The sequence below is a fragment of the Danio aesculapii genome, chromosome 3 (genome assembly GCF_903798145.1).
Source record: "Danio aesculapii chromosome 3, fDanAes4.1, whole genome shotgun sequence".
Lineage (NCBI taxonomy): Eukaryota > Metazoa > Chordata > Actinopteri > Cypriniformes > Danionidae > Danio > Danio aesculapii.
In genome coordinates this window covers 45,009,588-45,036,516 of record NC_079437.1, presented here as the reverse complement: position 1 = coordinate 45,036,516, position 26,929 = coordinate 45,009,588, and the positions used below count along the sequence as shown (strand labels likewise).

At 34.8% G+C, this 26,929-nt stretch overlaps 1 protein-coding gene across 1 annotated transcript in view; it reads right to left on the bottom strand.

Annotated features, from left to right (window-relative positions):
• Positions 1-2,088: 2,088 nt before the first annotated feature.
• The window catches only part of rdh8a (retinol dehydrogenase 8a), a 39,738-nt gene continuing 14,897 nt past the window's right edge, over positions 2,089-26,929 (bottom strand). Inside the window, exons 2-6 of the mRNA XM_056454093.1 lie at positions 24,259-24,420; positions 14,795-14,974; positions 14,536-14,629; positions 8,371-8,554; positions 2,089-2,854 (exon numbers count right to left, since the gene is read on the bottom strand). Of these exons, the coding sequence (XP_056310068.1) occupies positions 2,627-2,854; positions 8,371-8,554; positions 14,536-14,629; positions 14,795-14,974; positions 24,259-24,420 (848 nt within the window). The 3' untranslated portion in view covers positions 2,089-2,626. The remainder of the gene's footprint in view (positions 2,855-8,370; positions 8,555-14,535; positions 14,630-14,794; positions 14,975-24,258; positions 24,421-26,929) is intronic.

Here is a 26,929-nt window from a genome sequence, read left to right as displayed (position 1 = left end):
ATTTTATGCTTTTTTCTATCCTTTGGAATGAGCCTTCAAAGACAGTCAGCAAATGTTATACACATGGACTTTAACACTTATACTTTGTTTACATTAGGACCTAACTTGATTCGCCTCTACCCAATAAACACTTGTTGAATCTAAATTCATACATTAATAAGGGTAAGTCAGGGGTGCAATGTCCAAGTCAGAGCTGATCTCCATTGTGCAGGTTTCAAAAAAGCCTTTACCAGGGTAGGGGTGAGCAGCTGTGCTCCTGGATGGGCAATAACCTTCATTTACTAAACTCAGCAAGTTTGGACACCCCTGCTTAAGAGGTTTAGCCCAAATTGAACTCTCCTGTCTGTCTATCAGTCTAAATCAATCTTAAAGGCACGTGTAATATATTTTAGGTGTGTTTGGTTAGGGATTGAGCTGAACTCTTACAAGACAGTAGCCCTCCAGGGTCAGAGTTGCCCACCCCTGCTGTGGGACTTGATTAGATTGATCGTATGCATTTAATTAGAGTTGAGACTAAACTCTATGGGGCGGTGGCCCTCCAGGTGCATCCCTGGAATAAGTACTTTAAGTACCTGGTTTCTCTCAAGGTTTTTTGTCTTCACTTTGTCAGTTGGTGGAGGTTTTTTCCTTGCCACTGTCACCACTGGCTTACTTGGATTGGGACTTGTGGAGCTGTGTATCGATGGATTTGCTTGAAATTTAAACCACACTGAACTGAACTAAACTCTGAAAACTAGATTTTAAAAGAACTTCTGTGTTAAGCAGCTTTGACACATTCCACATTGTAAAAGCACTATTTAAATAAACTTGAATTTAATTGAATACCTACTACAAAAAAGAATTAAGGTTCATGGGTTCTCAACTTGTATCTTTCCACATTAGCTACAACCCTAATCAAAAACACTTGATTCAGCTCAAGTAATCTTTAGAATTACTATGAAGTTTAATTGGAGCAAAACTCTTCAAAAAAGCAGAGCTTGAAGTTCAAAATCGCTGTTCTGTAGAGTATGAATGTTTAATATGAATGTGGTCCATACTGTAAGTACATTTGTTATGTTACCTACAGTATCAGTGTTGTGCTGTGCGGTGAATTCAGACATAGTCTACTAGTCTTCTCGTGTATTGTCTACAAGGGACACATATTTGGATGTAGCCATAGTTATTTTCTCAACTGTCATGATCAATCCCAGCAGACAAACAACGTCATAAGATATCTTAAGGTAAGGTATCGTCATAAGATTAATATTAGGTTAGATTTAGGTCACCAGCGTTCAAGGACAATTTTATATTGACGTACAATAACAACGTGAAACGACGTTGATATTTTGATGATTTAAGGTTGTGTTGGAAACTTACCAAAATCCAACGTTGAGCCAACATCTTAAACCAACGCCATATTGATGTCAAATACTGCCATTTATTCGTCAGGTATGGTAACCAAAGTGCAACATCTGATAAACGTCATATTGGTAACCATAACAGCTTTAAGCTGTAACATCATTAGACACTGACATTTGTGTTGGAAAGTAACCAAAATGCGACATCTGTCTGATGTTGTACATTGACGTCAGCTTGACGCTGGGTTCTGACGTCAACCTGATTTTCATTTCCGAACAAAATGCAATGCCCCATGATATTGGGGTACAACATCAATCTGACGTCATGTTGACATCCTGTGTCTGCTGGGATGAATCAAGGATCGTTGAAGGCAGCCTTCGATTCTCATCCTATCTGCTTTGAAAGCATCAAGTTTAGGCTAACCTTCAGTTACCCACAAATTATTGTGCAAAAATCGAGAGCAAAAGAAAAGTCCTGTATAAAAAAACTTAGGACTAAAAAGGATGCAGCCTGGCTAGAATTCAGCCTTCAAGTGGTGAAACACCCATAGTAATAAATGAGACCAGAGATCCCAGATTATTACTCATGCATTAATTTGCTAATGTATTCTGTCGCCCTCTGGTGGTTACCAGTGGTGACAAATTTTTTTCAGTTTCTTTCTAAACTTAAAGACTCCAAGGAGCTAATATAAGAGAAAAGTATTTCAAAACAAGGAAATTAAAACCACAATTAGAACATGAGAGCCATATAATAAATAAAAAAAGTCAAACTATACTTTAATACACACCCAGACTTCAGCAAATTAATTGCATTACAGTTATTCAGTTTCAGAATCAACACGTCTTTAAATAGAGCTTCGAGACCACCTAAAATGTTCAAGTTAATATTAAAAAATGACTTAAAAAGAAAAAAAAAAAGAACAAATAAAACATCAGATGCATTTCCATGTGAATCATTAGTACAAAAAAGGCAGCTATGTGATTACTTCTCACTTGAATCATGAACATCATAAGCATCACAATTAGCTTTTGAACTGATCTGTCATTTTGCACTGTTTGATTCCATTTATCATTTTTATGCACATGTAAAATACTTCATCATGGTAATAACCTAACCAATCTACTGGTTTGACAGTAACTGAGATGTTTAGATGAACTTCAGCGTTCACACTAACACAATACAAGAGAATTTGTGTGTTTTAACGTGGAAAACTCCGATGAGGTATTGCGTTCTCCAGTATGTTGAGTGCTGGTTTAACTGAGGGAAATGTGACTCGCTGCTGCCCTCTTCAGTCTGGAGAAATGGTGCGTCTGCGCAGGCAGTTGCATGTCAGGCATTTGAGGATGCTCATGGTTATGTGCATCAACGAGCCGAAGTTAAAGAGCAGATTGTAGAAGGTGTGCACCGACAGACCTCCGGTTTCATCAGCATATTTCATGGCTACAATGGGTGTGTAGAGGCTGTTGGTCAGATTGCGGAATCGGGGCTGGCTGGTTTCAATCACTTTTTTGGTGCACTGGTGAATAATGGTAACAGATTTAGTGTTTATACACACACACAAATAGCACAGACATTTAAATAGATTTAAGAGTAGAACCACAGTGTGATATCACCAAGCAGAACATGTTCCTGGATCAACATCTACAGTATGCTGATCCTGGAAAAACATTTCAATCGGCTGATCAAAATTAGGGAATAAGTTTATGTTCAGTTTAGGCTTACAATTAGGGTTATGTACTTCTACACAGGGGTCCCCACCAATATTCAGCAATTACTGAATTGTACCCACCAATTATTTAATCACCTTCAAAATTATATAATGCTCAGTCAACTCTTGCGGAAAGAATTGATTCACGTTCTCTTCTCCGGTCCTCCCTTCCACAAACACATAAGGACAGTGTGATTGGCTAAGTCTATTTATGCTGTTAATGACAGCTGTAATTACGTTTGGACGTGAGAAGCATCAAAACTAGGACATTTTCCAGTCCTTCTTTACTGTACAAGATGTGGACAGTAAAGTAGTTTTCAAAGAGTCATGTTTGCTTGGAGTCCACCAAAATAATATTAAACAAGGCTGTTTTGATTTTGGCTTTCATGATTATGAAAAATAATAATCAGGATAAAACTCTCTCTCTATATTCATTCCTCCTCAAAGCCTGATTGCGGTACAATCACTTAAACTGACTTTTGCAGCATGGCATGTGTTTCATTAATTATTATTCATATTATTAAGCATTTAAAGCCTTTATTCATGTTTTTAAAAAGTTCAAAACAGAATTTGTTCTATTCTATGCATGTGCTATAGGGATGTACCGTGCTCAGCATAACTGAGTACACCCCATTTTCAGAAATGAATAGTTTTATCCATTTCTCAGTGAATTTAGGTAATATATTTTGTTGCATTTTAACAAAACAGATTTATTAAACAGATATATTTATCAAAACAATGTTTTAGTCACCAAACGTCTTTAGAAATAGGAAGATAATACATTTAAAGTCAAGGAAAATATTGGAGGAAAAAATTACAAACTACAAAATTTCAACAAATTTTGGAAAATTTTCATTTCTCTTCAATTTTTGAAGATTAGTTTTTGGACCACTATCATAAGTTGTTTTGTTAGAAAAGCTCCAGATTTGGCTTTAGTACTGGCTAATCTAATGCATATGCACAAATATAATATTGTATAAATTCCTTTAAAAATTAGCAATTTAAATGAGAAAATTATGAGGGGTGTACTTGCATATGCTGAGCACTGAAGGTGACCACCAATGTCGAGAGCAAATCTACACCCTAGCTTCTACATCATTGTTTTCCAACTATTCTTTGATTTTGGGAATAGTTATTGGGAATGGGGTTGGGTTTAAGATTAGGGATTAGGTCGATTACGTTCCAAGACCAACATAGATGTTAATCCAAGACCACATCATACTTTGCAAAATCACACTCACCAGAACCACAAGGAGTCATTGTATGGCTAAAAATCATCAGTGGGTAAACTTTACCCATGCATGCTGTTTAGATGTTGCTAAAACTTTTGCTGGTCATAAAATGATTATTTTTAGTCTGTAATTTTGGTGCTGAGCTGACCCAGGGTGGATATATCAACATGTGGCATTTATTGCCTCTAATACCTGATTGGCATCCTTATTTTATCGATTGAGAGTGAAACTGATTGCTGCTATCTCACTGGGTGAAAGGCGTTGCCTAGCAACATGAAACACTAAAACATAAGTGGCACTAAAATACAGCAATAATGAAGGCATTATAGGTTAATTTGACCTGCTGATGCTCATAAAGGCTCAGTTTTGAATATATATTTACACTGTAAAAAGTGACTAGTTACTTAAGGGACCAATGAAGTGCTTGAGAATATGCATTTTTATTTGATGTACAGTAATCTCAACAGTGTTGCCAGATATAGAGGACTTTTTACATCCCAAAAGCTGTCCAAAACCAGCACAAAAACACCCAAAATATTAGATTAATATTTTTATCTAATTTTAATTAACCTAGTTCATTTAACTGTCATAATTTTTAACCATACAGCAACCAACTCCAGCAGTCATAGAACCACAACATAACCAGATCACATCGAAACATTGCCCCCTCTCACTCACACACTGATCGTATTGTTGTGTAGATTACACTACCAATTAGAGCAGTGTTTCTCAACCACATTCCTGGAGGACCTCCAGCACTGCATGGTTTGGATGTCTTATTTGTCTGCACCCTTTACAGTCTCTGCTAATGAGCTGATGATTTGAATCAGGTGTGTTTGGTTAAGGAGACATTGAAAATGCAGAGCTGGTGGTTCTTCAGTGGTTGGGAACCACTGAATTAAAGTATGTTTTACTTTTGAAACGGGATTCGTCCCATTTGGCATTTTATTCTTTTGAACATAATTAGGTGCTGCTTGTCAATCAGACAATGCTTCTAGGTTTGTTCTTGCTGTTAATTGCGGAAAAATATTATTGATAAAAGTGTCTTGATAAAACGTTGTGAGTTTAACTGCAGGTGATGCACGTGCACGTGAGGGGAGGCAGATTTGTCCAGGGAGTCAGATTTTGATACAACTTTCCTGCACCACCTCTTGCGGGTGGGCCCAAATGGTTTGTGCTATTCACCTAATTCTCCACGTACGAGCAGGCACAGCCATTCGAATCTTGTTGGCTCGAGACTTCCGATCTCATTTACTTCAATTCATTTTTAGACGTTTTGCTGCTTGATGTTGCAAACTGATGTTTTCTTCTTATATTATTCTGCTTTGTCTGTATAGTTATGCAAACACTTGTTTGTAAAGCAAGCAGTTTGACCGTTTTTTGCCATTTATTATTCCTTGTCATTTCTCCCATAGGCAGCTGAATCGGAAGTTGAATCGCAAAAACGAGCGCGCTTCCGCATTGAAGATTAAGGTCAATACACTGGTCACAACTAAATGGAGTAGGAGCACACAGTTATGTTTTGTTAAATGAGTTGCATATAAAATAGGTTGGTTTCAAAACGTGCCAAATTTTGTCAACCTGCCAAAGCCATTTTTTACCCGCACGATCAAATTCAAAAACCGCTCAATCTGGCAACACTTAGGGTGTGAGGGTGGGTCATAGTGTAGCTCCTCCTCATTTAAAAAAAACACCCAATAGGGTTTTGTTTTTCATCACCGCTCTGAGCTCAAGTGGTTGAGCTCAAGTGCATCAAATGAAAAGCAACCAGGAAGCATCTTGAGGGGGTGGGGCATGTCAGACACTAGAGAGCATTTAATTGGTTATGATTTGATGAGAAACTGTAGTTTGAGGTGACGTGAAAAAAAAAAAAAAAATTGTTGCTCCATATAGGCGGAAGTGAGAAACTACAAGCTTTACATGTTTATATCAGTTTTATATCCGCAAATTTTGTCACTGTATAAGCACACTAGCTTATAGATATCTTTAAGTAAAGCCGGTTTGAAATCAAAATGTACTCTTCTTATTTTTTATATGTAGGGTATATAGTTTTTTATAATTGATAAATGCACTTCATTATTTTGTTAAAATTAATTTGCCCTCATGATCTATTATCAAATTCCATAACATTCTCTTCCTCCTCGAAATGACTTCTCTTTGGGTATAGGATCAAAATCCTGCCAAATTTATTGTGGTCATGGATTGAAATCTAATAAGAGTAAATTAAAAAAATTGAGATGACGTGTAAAATTATGATGCGCAAAAGCAAAAACTAAATGCAGAATAAGAAATCTCATGACAATTTGTAACTTTTTGATTTAGTGGCTAATTCGTACGATCTCGTTTGTACAATTTAGTACGATTTGCTGATCCCCAATGAGGGTTGGGTTTAGGAGTGGAGTTGGATGCCAAGCCTCCTTTTTAAAACCTGCAAATGCACATCTGCCACACTGAGTAGCCAGAAGTTGCATTGGTGTGACATCCACTCCTCCTTTGTCTGATTGGCTAGAGGAGCAACTGTCAATTTCGACTAGTGGACCAATCATGACAATGAAGCCTGCCCGTGATTTAAATGAAATTCGAATTGCATCTTTTGAAAATGCAAGCGCAGGATGTGGAACAAGAGTGAAGGGGAAGAGCCTGTAAGCACACAAATATTAGTGAAAAACTTAATTTGTTTGCAATAAAGAAAACGAAAACTTCAGTTTTCAGTGCAATGTAATTCTAAACATATTTTCATATTTGGTTCATTGGTTCATTTCGCTTTTGCGAGTTATAATTTTACAACAATGTTAATTTTTGTTTAAACATGTCCGCAACTATGATACACTTGCCGAGATTTTGATCCAATATTCTGGTCACATGAAAAGCCTTAAGTACTTTAGGGAGATGTAATCAGCCCATCTTGTTTCTGTCCTGCTTTTCCTCCATTTTTTTAATCTGTCTCCGTTATGTTAGCAAATCCCAGATTTTGATCCCATATTCTGATCACATGGAATACCTTAGGGCAGGGCTGTCAGTCCTTTAGGGAGGGGCTATCAGTCCATTAGGGAGTGGCAATCAGCGCATCTCATTTCTGCCCTGCTTTTCCTCCATTTGTCAGCCCATCCTCCAACAATCCAACTGAGTCCCATATTCTGGTCACATGGAATGCCTTCAGGGTGGGATTATCAGTCCTTTAGGGAGGGGCTATCAGTCATTTCGGGCAAGGCAATCAGTTCTTTAAAGAGGGCTATTAGTAATTTAGGGTCGGGAAATCAGTCCTTTAGGGAGCGGCTATCAGTAATTTAGGGCAGGGCAATCAGTCCATTAGGGAGGGGCAATCAGCGCATCCTGTTTCTGCTCTACTTTTCCTCCATTTGTCAATCTGTCTCCATTTTGTTAGCAAAGTCTATCCCCCAATCCAATTAGTTCCCATGTTCGGTCACATGGAATGCCTTTAGGGTGGGGCTATCAGTCCTTTAGGGAGGGGCTATCATTAATTTAGGGTGGGGCAATCAGTCTTTTAGGGAGGGGCTTTCAGTCCTTTAGGGAGGGGCAATCATTGTCAATCTGTCTCCATTTTGTTAGCAAAGCCCATCCTCCAACAAGTTTGAAATCATGCGCCACCCTACTATTTTTTTTCACAAAAAGGGAAGAAAGGACAATCTTAACTTCGGTTTCATGCCGCCTTTAAAAATGTGACCAAACCATTTAAAAAAAAAGCAACATATCGGCTAATTTGATATAATCTTATATAGATTTTTTTGCATTCAGCAGAATAAAGAAACTCATAAATGTTTAAAACCACTTGAGGGTGAGTAAATAGTGAGATTTTTTTACTATCTTTTTAAAGTAAAGTTAACAAATTGCTCTGAAAGCACTGTGTTTACTCACATTTTTAAGTAGCATTAACTAATCGCTTTTTAAACTGTATCTAAATAGAACAGAAAGTTGCAAAAATCATCAGCCTTAGTTTTCAGTTTGAAAGTTAATGACTAAGCGACTTGTTGTAAATCTGAAAAACAACCACGGAAAAATGTTATCCAGGTGGTTCTAGTTTTAAATGTTTAAAGTGCAGTGTAAAGTTTACTGTTAAACGGTGGCACATACTTTAGCGATGTCATCTGGGGTTTGTCCCATTGCCTCAAAGATGTCAATGGATGATGGGACGTACACATCCTTGAAGTATCTGACTGTGTCTGGATCTGCTCCAGGATACTCCATCTTGGCTACTTCTTCCATCATCTTTGTTTCAAACTCTGTGTGCACCGGGCCTGGCTCAATCAGAGACAATCTGGAGAAGAGAGATGGAATGTTACATTAGCGCTGCCAGAAAGACTATAAAAACTTGTTTACGCCAAGTGCAGAGTGTTTTCGTGCTTTGTAAATGAATAAAAATAAATAAATAAAAGGGGCTAGTTCACAATTTTACATTTCTGCACTATTTACTCACATGTAAGTGGTTTAAAACTTTAACAAGTTTCTTTCTTCTGTTGAACCCAAAGGAAGATATACTGAGAAATGTTGAACTATTCCTTTACCCTTATGTGCTGTTGGGGATGTTTTCATTGACTCTGGGGGGATTTTAAGGCTTATTCTGGCCACAATTTTTTGGAATAACTCTTATTTTGACTTATATTTTGAGAAAATGCTTTCAACAACTGAACAATATACTCTGGGTAAACTTTCTACCCTTTCGTTATGTTGGGGACTGTTTTTGCCCCATTGACTTCCATTATAATCACTTTTTTTTTTTTGCCACAACACCATATAATCATACATTTTTGATTGTTACTGGTTTTCCCTGTTTGGAAGAGGTAAAATTTGTAAGTTTTACTGTCGATCATCAGTTGATATGCAAAAAAAGCTTAGTTTCTGGCTTAAAAGTGTATGGTTATATGGAGTATAGTATGTGCGTGCATGTGTGCACATGTTTGAGAGTGTGAGCGAGACCTTTGCGCAGTTACTTCGATATGTTTGAGAAAATAAAAAATAAGCAGCTCCGCTCTCAGAACATAGTAAACTTAATAAGTGTGTATTTATGCACGCACACTATAAGCTATTGTTTTACTCCGTAGAACTCAATATAAAAGGCAAACGCTTTTTTTTTTTGCACAGGCCTATCTAAAGTGTTAATGGTGCCAACTGATGATCGACAGTAAAAATTAATAGTTTTACCTCTTTCCAACAGGAAAAAACACTATCAATTAATAATGCATGATTGTATGGTGTCATAGTTTTGCAATCAAAAAATGTGGTTTTAATGAAAGTCAATGGGGCAAAAATAGCCAGCAACATAATGATAGGGTAGTCAATTTGAACACTACACAAGGGTTAAGTATATGAAAAAATAGACCTTTTCAATAATATTTCTTTAGTGTAAAGTCCCCCATTGTCAAACACGATATTCAAATATCAACCCATTTAAGATAATTACAGTGTTACTACTTTAAGCAACAAAGATGATGCTTTTAAAACTTGTATAAACTAGAACTGTGAACATTGGTATATTTAATGAATTAACCATGACACAAGATTCAGGAAATTTCAAGAAATGTATGCTCTTTAAAAGAAACATAATTAATAGTTACTAAGGGATAAAAAAGAAACAAAAAATACAAATACATATACAAATACATTTTTCAGAATGGTATTGTTTAAAAAAGACAAAAGTTATGTAGGAATAAAATTAAATGCGATGACTGAATATAAATATACTGATGACATTTTACAATAGAAGTTGTTTGATTATTTATAATTTGTTGTAATGTAAATAATCATGATATAAAAAATACTTACCATGAATTAACAATTTACAATGTGTCTATAGCTTATTTTATATTATATTATATTATATTATATTATATTATATTATATTATATTATATTATATTATATTATATTATATTATATTATATTATATTATATTATATTATATTACTCACTTTTCTTTGGATTATTTCCTGCTGTATCAGGGGTCACCACAGAGGTCACCACCATCAAAACTGTCAATTACTCTGAAATATGTTTTACACATATTATATTATATTATATTATATTATATTATATTATATTATATTATATTATATTATATTATATTATATTATATTATATTATATTATATTATATTATATTATATTATCCACATTTACAAATAGATTTTTAAGATTTAAGGTGGAATCTGTTAATAGTTCATATAAAGTGAGTGTGAACACCAACACCAAAAAAGGTTAATAAACACAAAAATGTATTTTCTAACTGTTAGTCAAATTTACAACTAAAAAGATATTACTGGCTATTAATAGTTTATTAACAATTTATTAATTTACATATCTTTATGTCTTCTTGTTAACAAGCGTGCTTTGGCCCTCTGGTGGAGAAACACTGCAATTTGACTTTCTATTCAAAATGCTATTTTTTTGTATATAATTGTAATGACTTAAATTATTAAATGGTACTTTTTATGACACTAAACCACTAAATGCAACTTTAATGTAAAAATATATACTGCTCAAAACAATAAAGGGAACACTTGGAGTTACATTGTGTTGTGTAAGTGTTTATTTTTTGAGTAGTGAACATTTATACATTCTGCGATTTTCTCAATATTTAGACTTTTTTAACCCTCAGATTCCAGATAGTCAAATAATATCTCAGCCAATTATTGCCTGATACTATCAATCCATACCCCAATGAAAATACTCTTTATTCAACTCTCGTGTCATGTATAAATCTCAGTTAAATTTTTTTTTGTTTAAACAGTCATTGTTGACTGTTCCAAGGTCCAAACAAAAAAATCTAAAGAAAACAAAATTGAATTTGCTGTGTTACAGTAGGACCAAAATTATGGAATTGTCATCCTCTGTATATTCGAGATGCATCATCTTTAGAGGTCAAAGTCAAAGACATATTTGTTCAGTTTAGCATTTGATGTACTTTAAGAAATGCTTGTTGTTGAATGTTCTTAATTTAATGTTTGTACTTGAATATTGTACATTTCTATGTGTTATGTGAAGCACTATCGGCAATTCAACTTGCAGCTAAATGTGCTATATAAATAAAGAAGTTGAAGTTAGACCTCAATATACAGTTGAAGTCAGAATTATTAGCTCTCTTCAATTATTAGCCCCCTGTATATTTCTTTTCCCAAATTTCTGTTTAAGAAAGATTTTATTAAAACACATTTCTAAACAATAGTTTTGATAACTCATTTATAATAACTGATTCTTTCATCTTTGACATGATGACAGCAGGGGCGTTGCTAGGGTCAAAAGGGATAAGGAGCTTGGTCTCAAAGAAGTTTAATAAAAATAAAAAGGCTTTAATTGACCATTAACATGACTGAAATGGTCTATATGTGTTCTATATGTGTTCTGTGTTGAAATGGTCTATATGTGTCTAATATCATTATTACCTCATCAAAATAGAGTGGAGGATCTATGACGTCACCTTGTAGGCTAATCGTCTGCTAGCATAAAACTGGTTCCCTCGATAAAATCCCAATAGGATTTTCCCATTGGCTTTTCGAAGATTGCAAATAATGAGCTCTGTGTTCAAACACTATTGATTACACTTACACGTTTTGTCCAGCAGGATAATCCTCACATGAAAATATAACTTTTATTACTTTTTGGATCTTAAATTCAAATGCAAGAATTGAAAAGCTAACATTAGGCTATAAATTGACTACAGTGCCTTCAAGGCGCTCGCCTGAGACGTCAGCACTACCCTGCTAACAACAACTATTCAAGCTTATATTTAGAAATATGGTCCATGACAAAGATTTACTTTCTAGGTTATATTATAATCCACTCTATATTATAAACAAGTAAATACGCAGAAACACATAGACCTACCTGCCTTTTGGATAGTTTTTATGTGGGAAATACATTTTGTTTTGCTTTACGGTTACTGTAAAAGTTTTAAAACTGTATCTCTAAATGTGCCTACATAGTATTATCATAAGACATATTTAAATAAGGGTATCGCTCGCATGCATACAGCACGCTTACGTTAGTAACAGATGACAGAAATGAGGCATGAGGGACAAGTCTATCAAATGCCTGCAAGTTCCATCATGGATAGAGAACAACATGCAATTTTTTTTTGCCACGAAGTACAGCGAAAAGCAGCCTATACACTGACATATGCTATACATTTTAAGGATGAGTGTAAATATTGCAGTTATGACAGAGTTAAATGTGTTCAGATGAAGAAAAAAAAACGACGAAAAATCAATTGATCACGTTAAAATAACAGTTAAAATGTATGTATTTTTTTTTACACATTTATTCACACGTTTGCATTACTGAGAGCAGGAAAGAGAAAGGATGCACTGGTAAGCAGTAGCCCCATTGTATTGTTTAATTAAAATAAAGGATCAACAAATTAATCTGTCTTGACTGTCTTTACAAGTTAAGTCATTATCTACACACAATATGAAGTCATTATCTACACACAATATGATTTCCCAATTAGAAAACATACTACAAACTATAAAATACTTTTTATGAGAATACTTAAATAACAGACAAATCCAAATGCCCAACGAAAGCGGGCTGCGTTCCAGACAGGGAACAGTTCATCTCAATGACATATAATGTCTCTGACACCACCTGTAGTCCCATTTAGCAACTTGATAGCAACCGTCTTATTAAAGAAGCATAACCGATTTAAAAAGTCAAGAGTGTGATGTAACTGATGTGTTTATGTCGTAGAATAAAACATGAAACTATCTTTGTGTTTGTGTTAGCCACGAACCTTATTTAAGCGATTTAACTGAAATCCCATTAAAGAAACCCATTGACTTTGGAACGAGGTTAACCGGAACTGCTAAAATGCTAACTCGCTTCCGGGTTTTTGCATACAAATTGATGTCATAGTTCCTCCACTTTATAGACCTTTTTCTTAACTGCTGCATGAAGGGCGCCATAGCGACCAGCGTCCTCCGGTAGAATGTTTAGAACTTCAGTTTACAGTGTTTACAACTGGTAATTTGCGATGCGAAAATGGGTTTCAATAGCATTTTGAGTGGATTACGGAGTGTTTTTGTGACACACAACTTTGAAAGGTGTGTGTTAAAGCCATTATAATCTGTCATGTGGTTCAAGCACGAGAGAAAAATGTTCTCCTAGTTCACGTGTCTGCCATCAGAAATAGTGTGTGTGTGTGTTCCCAACCTGTCAGCTGTTAGCTCAACGGCTCTTCAATGCGCGCGCACACACACACATGCAATACTTCACTGCATTATAGAGCAAACCAGATTACTGGCATGAAACTTAACAGGTATGTAAGTCATGCAATTTACAAAAATGACCTATAAAAGTCGGTTACTGATACTCTGCTGGCTGATATGCATGTTGATTCTAATCGGGAGCCGTTTATGTTTCATTTAGTTAGTTTGTGTTGTGTAACGTTAGTATTTACCATGTTTTGTGTTTTTCTGTCATTTCAAAATGTCATTTTATTTTCACTTTGTGACGCTTGTTTAATCAATGTGTTAGTGGGACAGTACAGGCTATGTGTGTGTTTGTCAAACATTTTGTTTAGGTTGTATAAATTTGAAAGAAAGATAAAATGTCGACTTTAGCGATGATGCTGTCTGACAACAAGCCAAAAATGCCTCGCAGCAGTTGTTTTCCATCCCATTACATCTCTTTTTTTTTTAATGATCAGTCTAGGATGTGGTGCTGATCGACAGCACTATTAGTTCAAAGATGTTAAAAGCTAATAAAAAAGATTAAAACTATTGTTTCAAAGCCGTCCAAATGTGACTGTTTAAATGTGCATCAGCTGCCGAGCGGAAGTTCTTAGCACTCTCCTTACGCATACACGCAAAGCACAATGGGTAATTTTGCGTTTTAAGAAAAAGGTCTATAATGAATGAATGAGTAGCGGAATTTTTTTTAACAACAGTCCCATTCCCACCTGCCGGTAGAAACAGGTACTGTTGAACAGCCGACTATTTAAATACCCGACACAAAAGCTCCATTCAGTGGAATGTGCGAGATGTATATGGTAATTTTAAGTGCTTAGATAACAAAATAAATGTTATACAATCAATTTTTTTTTCTTTTATTCTAGCAGTAATAAAACAAATAAGATTTCTCCAGAGGAAAGAATATTATAGGAAATACTGTGACAAATTGCTTCTCTGTTAAACATCAATTGGGAAATATTTGACAAAGAAAAATCACAGGAGGGCTAATCATTTTGACTTCAACTTTATATATTTGTTCTCCTTTTTAAACTTGCCATACATCCCAAAACCACTTACTTGACATTAAACTTGAGCAGCTGAACAGCCATACTCTCACAGAAGCCCTCGATGGCGAACTTCGAGGCGGTGTAGACGTCATTGAACACCACACCTGCAGAAGAGTTCAACAAACATAAGATTCAAGTGAACATAACTGCCCTCCCACAGTCACCCAAACCATATGTGCCATATCTGCTCCACAGCTCAATGCCTCTATTGTCCCATTGGACACAGAAGGTTTCAGTCAGCCTTTAAAAGCCTGGCATGTCTGGCTTACCCTGCAGGCCCATGACGCTGCTCATGACGATAATGTGTCCAGCTTGGCGCTTCTTCATGTCCGGCATGACCTCTTTTATCATGCGCACAGTGCCGAAAAAGTTGGTTTCAAACACTCGCTTCATCTCGGCCATGCTGATGCTCTCCACAGGGCCCAGCAAACCCACGCCGGCGTTATTGACTGGAAAATCAGACAGGAAACACGGTTGGTTTCATGGGTTTGAATGTTTCCTGAGGCACTAGGCTGGTTTTGATGTATGACCAGCACAAAGCATTCAGTTATAATCAGTCGGGACATCATTCTTAAAGTAAGTAATAGTTCACCCAAAAACTACTAACTATTAACTTGACTACTTACTAACCCTTAAAGGTTTAAACTTACAAATGTCTTTGTTCTGTTGAATACAAAACAAGATGTTTTGAAAAATGTTCACATAGTAAGAAAAAAACTACTTGGTAAAACATGCTATGGAGGTCAATAGCTGCTGCTTTCACTCAAAAACTGATTTTTGCTGCTTGTTCAAACAAATTTAAAATGAGCCAAAGTAGTGACAACTTAATTATTTCACGTTCAATCAACCCAAATTTGTAAAAATAAATTAATTAATTAATTAATCGATTTGTATTGGCACAACATGAAAGAATTGTCTGTAACCCAGCATTTTTTACAGTGTTCTCAGCATTCTTGATTTTTTGGGGGGGCAACTGAATTATTTCATAAACAATTCACTTAAGTTTGTAAAATAATAATAATAATAATAATAATAATAATAATAATAATAATAATAATAATAATAATAATAAGAAGAAGAAGAAAATTTATTGATTTTATTGGGGGGGGAGGGGTTGGCAACTTAATTATTTCATGTTCAATCCACTTAAGTTTATAAAAAAAATAATAATTAATTGATTTGTTTTGGCACAACATGAAGGAATTGTGTGTAACCCAGCTTTTTTTTTTACAGTGTTCTCAGCATTCTTGATTATTTTGGACAAATTAACAATTTCGTGATCAATCCACTTAAATTTATAAAAAAAATAAAAAAAATTTTTTGTTCTCAGTATTCTTAAATTTTTTGAGGGGAGGACAACTTAATTATTTCATGTTCAATCTACTTAAATTTGTAAAATAAATAAATGAATAAATAAATAAACAAATTAATCGATTGTGATCAGTGTTCTCAGCATTCTTCAAAATATCTTCCTTTGTGGAAGAAAGAAAGTCAAATAAGTTTGAAACAATTGAAGGGAGAGTAAATGATAACAGAATTTTCCTTTTTTTTGGGTGAGCCGTCCCTTTCTTCGTTCACAATTGTAAACAGTAAAAGTACTTCAAATCAAGCCAAAAGGTAAATTTACTCAAATATTTCAATTGTTCATTGTAGTTAATAAAAAAGGGTCCTCCTAATTAACCCTCGACCTCCCTGAAAGACATCAAAACATGATATGTGAGGGGGTTTAGCCACTTAATAGTTTACTTAATTATTAAGATAATAGATAAATGTACATATACATTTGACCACCCTTATAACAGATCATGTGGCACAGTAGTTCAGTGGTTAGCAGAGTCGACAGGCTAGCGCAGAAGCTCCATTGAATATACTGGAGCAAAATAAATGCTCATATTATAAAGACATGGCGTGGAAAAAATGTAATTTAATGCAGTGCTTCTTGTACAATCTGAGACCCACTTTATATCGGATTTCACTCAGCCATAGGAGATCGCTGATTCTTTTTAAAGAAAAGAGATCTTAAAGTTTTCGATTTTGCATACAATACACCGGAAGCGTTAAACCAGGTTTACTGGCAAATTAAAAGTCCTATTAGCATGCTTTAGCATATACGCTATTCTAAGATTAAGAATACAGAATATCATTAGAAAAAAAAAGGTTTGAAATGAAAAACTGTAGTCTATTGTTCAATTGTTAGGAAAATAACAAACTAGCCTGCACATTCAACTTTCCTCAGTCAGTATTTGGCCATTTGAATAATAAAAATGTATAGCAATAATAATGTAGAACTTTTTCTAGCCTCATTTGTAAAAAAAGTACACTTTAAAAAATCATGGATAACAACATTAACCAAATAAGTATTCAAATTATTCTTAATACAGACCACTTTTTGGTGTTTCACACCTTTTTATCTGTTTTGTTTTAAGAATGGTCCAAAATTTAGAACAAAAGTTACCTATAAAAGTTTTCTCTATTAACAATAATACAGTAGTGAAAGATGACTTCACTTCCGATTGTATTTTTTTCTGAACAGCTGGATGCTTGACTCATAAAAAATAAAAGCATTGGCCAAAACTGATTGGCTGATGTCACACCAAAGAGACAGCCAACAGAGGATTTTGTTTGGTCTTAAAGCCTTTTTTCGATGGGTTATTTTCACAATTTATGATGGAATATCAGTCAAAATAGGACAAATGAGCTCATGTATGGGACAAATTTTAAACCTTTTCAGTGAGGGGTGGGTATTTCGAACCACACGAAAGCCCCCCCTTTGGGAGCTAAACCGTAATAAATGCGACCTTTCATGGTCATCCAATTATTGATCCAGAAATGCAAACTTTCCCCCTATTGTTTTATATTAAAATCGGTCATCTGCTGAAATAGCCAATCAGAGGTTACTGTAGTCTCATCTAATCATTAACCCCCAAAACTATGAAAACTTAAGTTTGATAATTTAATTTTATTTAATTGTATTAAATATATACAGTTGAAATCAGAATTATTAGTCCTCGTATATTATTAGTCCTCCTGTACCCCCCCCCCCCCCCCCAATTTCCGTTTAAGATTTTTTCAGCACATTTCTAAACATAATAGTTTTAATAACTCATTTCTAATAACTGATTTATTTTATCTTTGCCATGATGACAGTAAATAATATTTGACTGGATATTTTTCAAGACACTTCTATTCAGCTTAAAGTGACATTTGAAGGCTTAACTAGGTTATGTCAATTAGGCAAGTTAAAGTAATTAGGCAAGTCAATGTATAACAATGGTTTGTTCTGTAGAGAATCAAAAAAAATATATTGCTTAAGGGGGCTAATAATATTGACCTTTTCTTCTAGCCGAAATAAAACAAATAAAACTTTCTCCAGAAGAAATAATATTATAGGAAATACTGTGAAAATTGTCTTGCTCTGTTAAACATTATATGACAAATATTTAAAAAAAAAAAAAATCACAGGAGGGCCAATAATATTGACTTCAGCTGTATATTTAGTTTACAGACGGATGTATTACACAAACTCACAGTACTGGAAAGGCTAACTAACATCCAATTGTCAATGTATAACTCACACCTTGGGTGTAACGGCTACTTCAGTTAAATTTGTGACCACATCAACACCTCGGGAGTACACCAATCCAATCCTTCGAATGTGGTTTGAAATCCTATTATAGTCTTTTGTTAATGCGTCTCAATCTAAACAGTCCAATAGGATTTGATTAGATGTGTGAGGGGTTTTCCAGGACATCATGTGGCGTGGTAATACTGTACAACAGGCATTTAGTCAAGAAGGACCACAGGTAGTGAACCTGGTGGTAACATGTGTTTAATTGTGCCCCTTGTAACCATCTGTGATCGGATTTCAACAAGATCTCTTATTTCGTCATGCTCTGCATCACTTTCAGTAAGAGAGCTCAGTGTGACACAGAAGTACTATTGATTAAATGAAACAATGCTACTGTATGTGGCTTACGAGCAGTGAATAAGCAAAAAAGGATGTACTGCAGCTCAAAATCAGTCATAACCCATGTGTTATAATCACATGTTGATTTAGTAAACTGAGAGTAGGTGATCTTTTATAGCTCTTTAAACAACACATTTGACCACATTAACATTTGTAATCAAGAAATTAAATCAACTACATTTTGGGTTATCTCTGGACATTGAGGAAAGTGTTGTGTATGGAATGATGTTAGATCCTAATACCATGTGTAAATATACAGTGTGTATATATATATATATATATATATATATATATATATATATATATATATATATATATATATATATATGAAAAAAAAAAAAAAAACCTAAAACAATGACCACAGAACCGTGATATGAACCTAACTGATGATTTTGTGAACAGTCCCATATCTAATATAAATATACATAAACTTAACTTTAAAAATATGATATTAAGTAAATAAAGGCATATTAGGGCCCTATCATACACCCAGCGTAATAAGGCGCAAGTTGTTGATATTTTCAGACCAGCGCAACCCTAATTTTCACGTTTTGCGTCACGTTGTTTAAATAGCAAATCCATTTGTGCCACTTTGTGGACTATGTTTGTACACTTTGTGTGTTCTGGTCTGTAAAGAAGGTTTATCAAGGCACATTGTTGGGGCATTACTCTTTTTAGCAACTGAAATAGACTGCGCCACTGACTAACTGAAACCTGGTCTAAAGTAAAGTGTAGCGCGCGTTAGTTATGCATCTATGCAGGTCCAAACGCCTACTCGTTGCTTAATACACATACAGCAATACACAAATATCTTTACATATGAACAAAATTAAAGGATTAAAATGTTACAGAAATTATTATTGTCTACATATATATAAAACCACTACCTCCTTGCCTTCTTCTCCTCCTCTGGTGAGCTTTTTTTCAGTTTATTTATGACAATTTGCATTTGTATAATGTTATTATTATTATTATTAGCAGTATTATTTATTATTTACATATTTATATTTGTTTAAAAAAAAAAACAAGTTTTGGAGAAGTTTGCATCACCATATGAGCCATAAGAATAGGACGTGTCTTTGGGTATAACAGTTTTTGACCACACTTTGTTATTATTGTTCATTTATTAATTTGCTGGAAATGAAAACTGAATTTAGAAACCGTTTTGAAACAAATGTTTGTGCTTAACAACTGAAATTAAATATGTAGGATAATGAATGTCTTCAGTGGAGTGTGTACAACACTGTTTCCTTATTCATGAAAGTAAAGGAGTAAAGTAAAGAGTAAAAGTAAAGTGAAGCGAAAGTAAAGAGGCTGAATGGAGGAGGCTCATTCTTTATCCTCACACTGCAGATGGTCTGTTTAGCTGTTTTCTCGCAAGTTAAGGGTTCAGTTTTTCCACTTACAAAGTAGCAAATGCACCATGGTGGGATGCAACTGACTCTTAAAGGGAATGTGAGATAAGACTCTGATTGGTTTAAGGCACATTATGCTCAAAACACACCCATAACTCTGAGAATAAGCACAACCCTGTTAGACCATGCGCCGCAGCGCAAACTGTATTTTTCTGTTCTTAAAATAGCAAAAGTTGATTCCGCCACACCCTTCATGCCTTTGTGCCATGCACTTTAGACTTTGTACCTAGATTGTTATAATAGAGCCCTTATTGCACCCAAAGTTATTACAAATGTATAACTGCGGTTTAATACACTTAAAGGTGTAGTATAGTATAGCTGAATAATAGGAGTTCAGTACATGAAAATTACATATCATGAGCAACTAACACCAATATTTTATCATTTTCATGTAAACATTGTGAGTGTAAAATCCTGGTGAAAAACAGGCCAATTGAAAAAAAAAACAGACTGTTATATCACACAAAGGATAATTACAGGTCCAATAAAGTGCTTTCAAAAGTGCACTTTTTTATTTGATGTGTGGCACAATTTGAACTAAAACATGGGTGGGACAAAGTAACTCCTCCCTGTTTTTAAAAAAGCCAATAGCAATTTAATTTTATCAGCTCTGCCAGGTAGAGTGGTTGAGCTCAAATGCGTATAGCAATAATGTTTTGAATGGGTTGGGATATGTCAGATACTAGAGAGCTAATCAGAAGATTTGATGAGAAACTGAAGAATGAGGTGACTTTAAAAAAAATAAAGATACGTTTAGACGGAAGGGACAAACTGCAAGCTTGGGATGTTTATTCTTTCTTAATTTGAATTTGGTCACCGTTTTGGAGCACTCTAGTTTGGACTGTAGATATCCTTAGGACTAACATATTCATACTAACACCTAAAAAGCTTTATTTTGATTACACAGGATCATTAATATGCATGCCCCAGGCTGCATTAGCCACAACATTTCCTAGTGGGATTACAACAATAATATATTTTTTTCCTTATTCTAAACTTGTTGTATACCTACTACGTATGTGGGACTTTTATTTTGAAAACAGACTATTATTATAGAACTCCCAGGTTATGCTACCAGGCGTGGAGCATCTCAGCTCATCTGTTTGTCGTCAGTTTGGAAAAGATGGATTATAAATTTATTCTGACCCTAAGAACTGTTTAACTTTTTCTTTTGTAGATGAATGTGTATAATGTGAAATTTGCTGCATTTTTTTTGTAATGAGGCAACAAACACATGTTGACAGCTGAATATAAGTGTTTTGATGCCATTTTATGCATTGTGTCATGCATGTGTCAGCTCTTTCTGCAATTATTTCTGAAGTTAAAGGATGCCAATAATCTGAAACCTCACCTGTTAATAAAGAGATTGCCAATAATTCTTGTCTGTGTTTTCATATATGTTACAAATTACAACTCTAAATGCATCACTGTTGACTCCTTTTGTCTAGTATAATTATAATTTATCCTATATCTACAACTTTAATTAGGAGCCAAGCACTGAAGGTGCGTGGGCACCTATTGTATCCATTCCGGTTCTTCTTATTATTCTTCTGGCTTCTTCCTTCTCCTCTTCTTCTTCTTTCCCTCTGGGAGTCTATGGCAGCCCTATGAACCATTTGAGGCATTTGCACAAACTTTGGCACTCTGATAGAGGACAGTCTGATCTTCAACCACAACAAATTTGGACTCTAACTTAAACTCTCTTGAGCCACCACTTGTTCAAATTTGCACTTATATTTAGCATTTAGTGTTATAACTTTTGAACTGAATAGACTACAATCAAAAATCAAGCCGATTTAAACGCACCATATGACGTCATTTTCAGTCATGATAATGTTTCGTAAAACCTGTTTAAACAAACTCGTTCTAGCCCGTTTTTTTTTTTTTTCCGATTTTCATCTAAATTAAATTACATGATCTATAGACCATGCTGACCATAAGTTATTGAATTCAAGTTGATTAGAGGAACCGTTTTCAATTAACTTGCAAACAAATTTAATGTAGAACTTGCAAAAAAATTGACTTAACAGTGTTATCCCCCTAACGCATTGACGTATTCACACCAAACTTGGTGTGTGTTATCACAACCATGGTCTGAAGTTAGCTGCAGTGTTTTGGCGCACTTCCACCTAGTGGTCCTAAGATAGAAAAAAATGGCTGTTTTTGCTTATAACTTCTTAACCCTTGGTCTAAAATTCATAAAATAATGTCATAAATTGCTACATTTTATGGACGCATGTTATGAAAGTCGTTATGTGTCTTTGGGACTGTGCCCTGAAGGTGCTCAAAAAGTTTCGGCAAAGCACCACCTTTTGGTCAAACGTTATAATAATATTTCTAAAATTGCTGATAACTTTTGGCTAGTTTTGCCTATTGTTATAAAACTTGTTTTGATGCATTCATTGGGTTTTCTTGAGAATATTGATACCAATTATGCCTTAATTAATCGAACTTCCTGTCTGGCATCTAGCATTAAGTCAAAAACCTACTTTTTCGAACTCCTCTCATATCGTTTGGCTGATTTGCACCAAATTAGACTCAGATCAGACTGTGTTGACAAAAAATTATTGATATTGTGTTGATAAGTGTAACAATTTTTGTTTACTCCACCAACAAATGTGATGGCATGATGCCAAACTACATCTGAGGCTGTATCTCTGCAATAGTTAAAAATAATGACACCAAGTCATTGTCGCCTCACACTGACCACACCTATGGGTCAAGAGTTATAAGACATTCATTAGCCATTATTAATGAAACGTACAAATTTGGCAATAACTTTTCACTGCATATGCTTATTTTGATAAAATTAGTCTCAAATTATTCATTGGGTCATGCCGATGCCATAATCTGCCAAACTTCCTGTCCGCCATTTTGATTTTGTTTAAATCATTCTTTTTTTTATTCCTCCTAAACCATTTATCCAATCTTCACCAAATTTGACTCTGATCATCTTCAGACCATAAGTTATGGCATTCATGTTCACAGACAAATCTGTTGCCATTTAACGTAAGCGCAAACTTGATGTAATGCTGCCAGATGACATTACAGGCTGAATCCCTACAATGGTTTGGAGTATTGAAACCAAACTTAATGTGTGTGATCTAGACCTGGAATTGACCAAACTACATCAGTTTGAGCCACCTTCTAGGTAAAATTGACAAACAATGAAATTCTATCAATAGAAATCATACAAAATTTATCAAACGACTTTTGAATAGTTTTGTCTATTGTCATGAGACTGGTCTTACAGATTCCTTGTATCATTGATATGTGAACATTGATATAATTTATTCCCTAATTTACACAACTTCCTTTCCACCATCTTGAATTTGTTTGAAAATCTGTTGTTTTGAACTCTCCATACATTGTTGGCCCAATTTCCATCAAATTTGGCTCAGACCATGCTGCCAAAAAGTTATAGAATTTCCCAGTTGCTCTGTAGCTTGTTGCCATGTTTGTTTATGATGTGGCCACTGTGCTGCTTGGCCCCGATAATTGCTGCTTGCAGCTATATTTTCATTTAATTTCATTCACTCACTCCTTCTAGCTAAAATAAACCTCTCTCCACTTCAATTGAAAATTGCGACTTTTAACAAGAAATCATTATTTTTAACAACTCAAGCATGATTATTTTGCACATGAATTTACATTTGCATTTTGTATTTATTAGTACATCTGTGTGTGTGTGTGTGTGTGTGTGTGCGTGCGTGTGTGTGCGTGCGTGCGTGCGTGCGTGCGTGCGTGTGTGTGTGTGTGAAAATGAAAATGACATGAGTTCATTAATTTTCACATTCCAAATATGGTCAAAACCAAGCTTTTTATTCTAGGGGTAACTTCTTTCATAAATGTGCATATAAAACCATTTCTGGAGAATTGTTCTACTTACCTAAGCCACATACAGTACCTACAATGTAGACAATGTAATAAGTGACCAAGTTAACTTATTGAATCAGTGCACTCTATGGCACCTTTACCGTTCACATCACCAGATTTAATATTAACATTTTCATTTGTGCAGTGCCTAAAAACATTACCTAACATTACATTACGCTCTGGTGTGTGTTAGTTTTAAGTATATGATTTCCATAATAAGTTCCCTATTAAGAAGTATGTCAAAGAGCATTACACAAGAGCTTTACACAAGGGAATGTGTTGAATGGGCAAGTTTAGGATGTGAAAGGCCACGAAGCATGTCAAGTGTCATTCTCCCAGAAAACAACTTGCACATTCCCATTAGACCTTCCACTCTTAGTTGTTTCTGCTGCTTATAACTAATTATAATAATAATAACTGTAATTTCCCTAGAACATGAACAAAACCTGTGAGTTGTTTGGCACTGAGCACTCACTGAGTACGTCGATGTGTCTGTCCTTTACACTGTCGACACACTGCCGGACTGATTCATCACTGCAGATGTCCAGAGGCAGCAGAGTCAGAGTCTGTCCATACGCTTCACCCGCCGCCTCCACCAGACGATCCTTCTTCTTCAGGTCTCTCATTGTGGCAATCACTTCAACACAAACCACATACAGTTACTTCCTCAGCAACAAAAATGACACAATTAGATCTATTTGTCCTGAAATCGCTGTAAGACATTGTGGAATATTTGATTTTGTGTTTGTGTGTGTGTGTTTTTAGCATTTACACACATTTGCTGACCCAAAACAGCAGTGTAATCAGTGATCAGAGTTGCTAAATGAAAAGATAAACTTAACAGATTAACATTTTCATGCACTTTGCACTTTGAGCCGCTGAGGGACAGTGACCTAAATCAAGAGCCCATCCCAGATTTAATAATAAGATTATTCAACACATTTGTTATTTCCAAACTCTAAAGTGCATGTCGAAATCTACTGTCTTAATAAAATTCACAATGATTAAATACATTAAATATACTTAATATACGTGTTATTTCATCAAACGTTCTATTCATCAGATAAATCCAAAAAACTATACATATTAATTGAAAAAAAAATAAATAAATAAATTGTTATAGTTTTAAATATCTGTTGACAACAACAACAACAATAATAACTAGATATTAAAGTTTGAGGACAAACTTTATGGTGGCTTGAAAAGCCGAGTCTGAATTAGCATGTTACTAGCATGAATTAGCAAGTAACTAGCATGATTCTAACATAAATTAGCATGTAACTAGCATGATTCTAGCATGAATTAGCATGTTACTAACATGTTTCTAGCATGAATTAGCATGTTACTAGCATGTTTCTAGCATGAATTAGCATGTTTCTAGCATGAGTTAGCATGTTACTAGCATGTTTCTAGCATGAATTAGCATGTTACTAGTATGATTCTAGCATGAATTAGCTTGTTACTAGCATGTTTCTAGCATGAATTAGCATGTTACTAGCATGTTTCTAGCATGAATTAGCATGTTACTAGTATGATTCTAGCATGAATTAGCTTGTTACTAGCATGTTTCTAGCATGAATTAGCATGTTACTGGCATGATTCTAGCATGATTTAGCATGTTATTAGCATGATTCTAGCATGAATTAGCATGTTTCTAGCATGAATTAGCGTGTTATTAGCATGATTCTAGCATGAATTAGCATGTTACTAGCATGATTCTAGCATGAATTAGCATGTTACTAGCATGTTTCTAGCATGAATTAGCATGTTACTAGCATGATTCTAGCATGAATTAGCATGTTATTAGCATGATTCTAGCATGAATTAGCATGTTATTAGCATGATTCTAGCATGAATTAGCATGTTACTAGCATGATTCTAGCATGAATTAGCATGTTACTAGCATGTTTCTAGCATGAATTAGCATGATACTAGCATGATTCTAGCACGAATTAGCATGTTATTAGCATGATTTTAGCATGAATTAGCATGTTACTAGCATGATTCTAGCATGAATTAGCATGTTACTAGCATGATTCTAGCATGGATTAGCATGTAACTAGCATGATTCTAGCATGAATTAGCATGTTACTAGCATGTTTCTAGCATGAATTAGCATGTTACAAGCATGATTCTAGCATGAATTAGCATGTTACTAGCATGATTCTAGCATGAATTAGCATGTTACTAGCATGTTTCTAGCATGAATTAGCATGTTACTAGCATGATTCTAGCATGAATTAGCATGTTATTAGCATGATTCTAGCATGAATTAGCATGTTACTAGCATGATTCTAGCATGAATTAGCATGTTACTAGCATGTTTCTAGCATGAATTAGCATGTTTCTAGCATGATTCTAGCATGAATTAGCATGTTACTAACATGTTTCTAGCATTAATTAGCATGTTACTAGCATGTTTCTACCATGAATTAGCATGTTATTAGCATGATTCTACCATGAATTAGCATGTTTCTAGCATGAATTAGCATGTTATTAGCATGATTCTAACATGAATTAGCATGTTACTAGCATGATTCTAGCATGAATTAGCATGTTACTAGCATGTTTCTAGCATGAATTAGCATGTTACTAGCATGATTCTAGCATGAATTAGCATGTTACTAGCATGATTCTAGCATGAATTAGCATGTTACTAGCATGATTCTAGCATGAATTAGCATGTTACTAGCATGATTCTAGCATAGATTAGCATGTTACTAGCATGATTCTAGCATGAATTAGCATGTTACTAGCATGAATTAGCATGTTACTAGCATGTTTCTAGCATGAATTAGCATGTTACTAGCATGTTTCTAGCATGAATTAGCATGTTGTTAGCATGATTCTAGCATGAATTAGCATGTAACTAGCATGATTCTAGCATTAATTAGCATGTAACTAGCATATTACTAGCATGATTCTAGCATGAATCAGCTTGTTTCTAGCATGAATTAGCATGTTGTTAGCATGATTCTAGCATGAATTAGCATGTTACTAGCATGACTAGCATGTCACTATCGTGTTGCTAGCACCTTTCTAGCAAGATTAGCATGTCAGTAGGATGTTAAAACTGTTAGCGTGTGTTAGAATAGCTAGTCACAGTCTATGGGACAGTTGCTAGGGTGCTGAAATTGGTTGCTAGG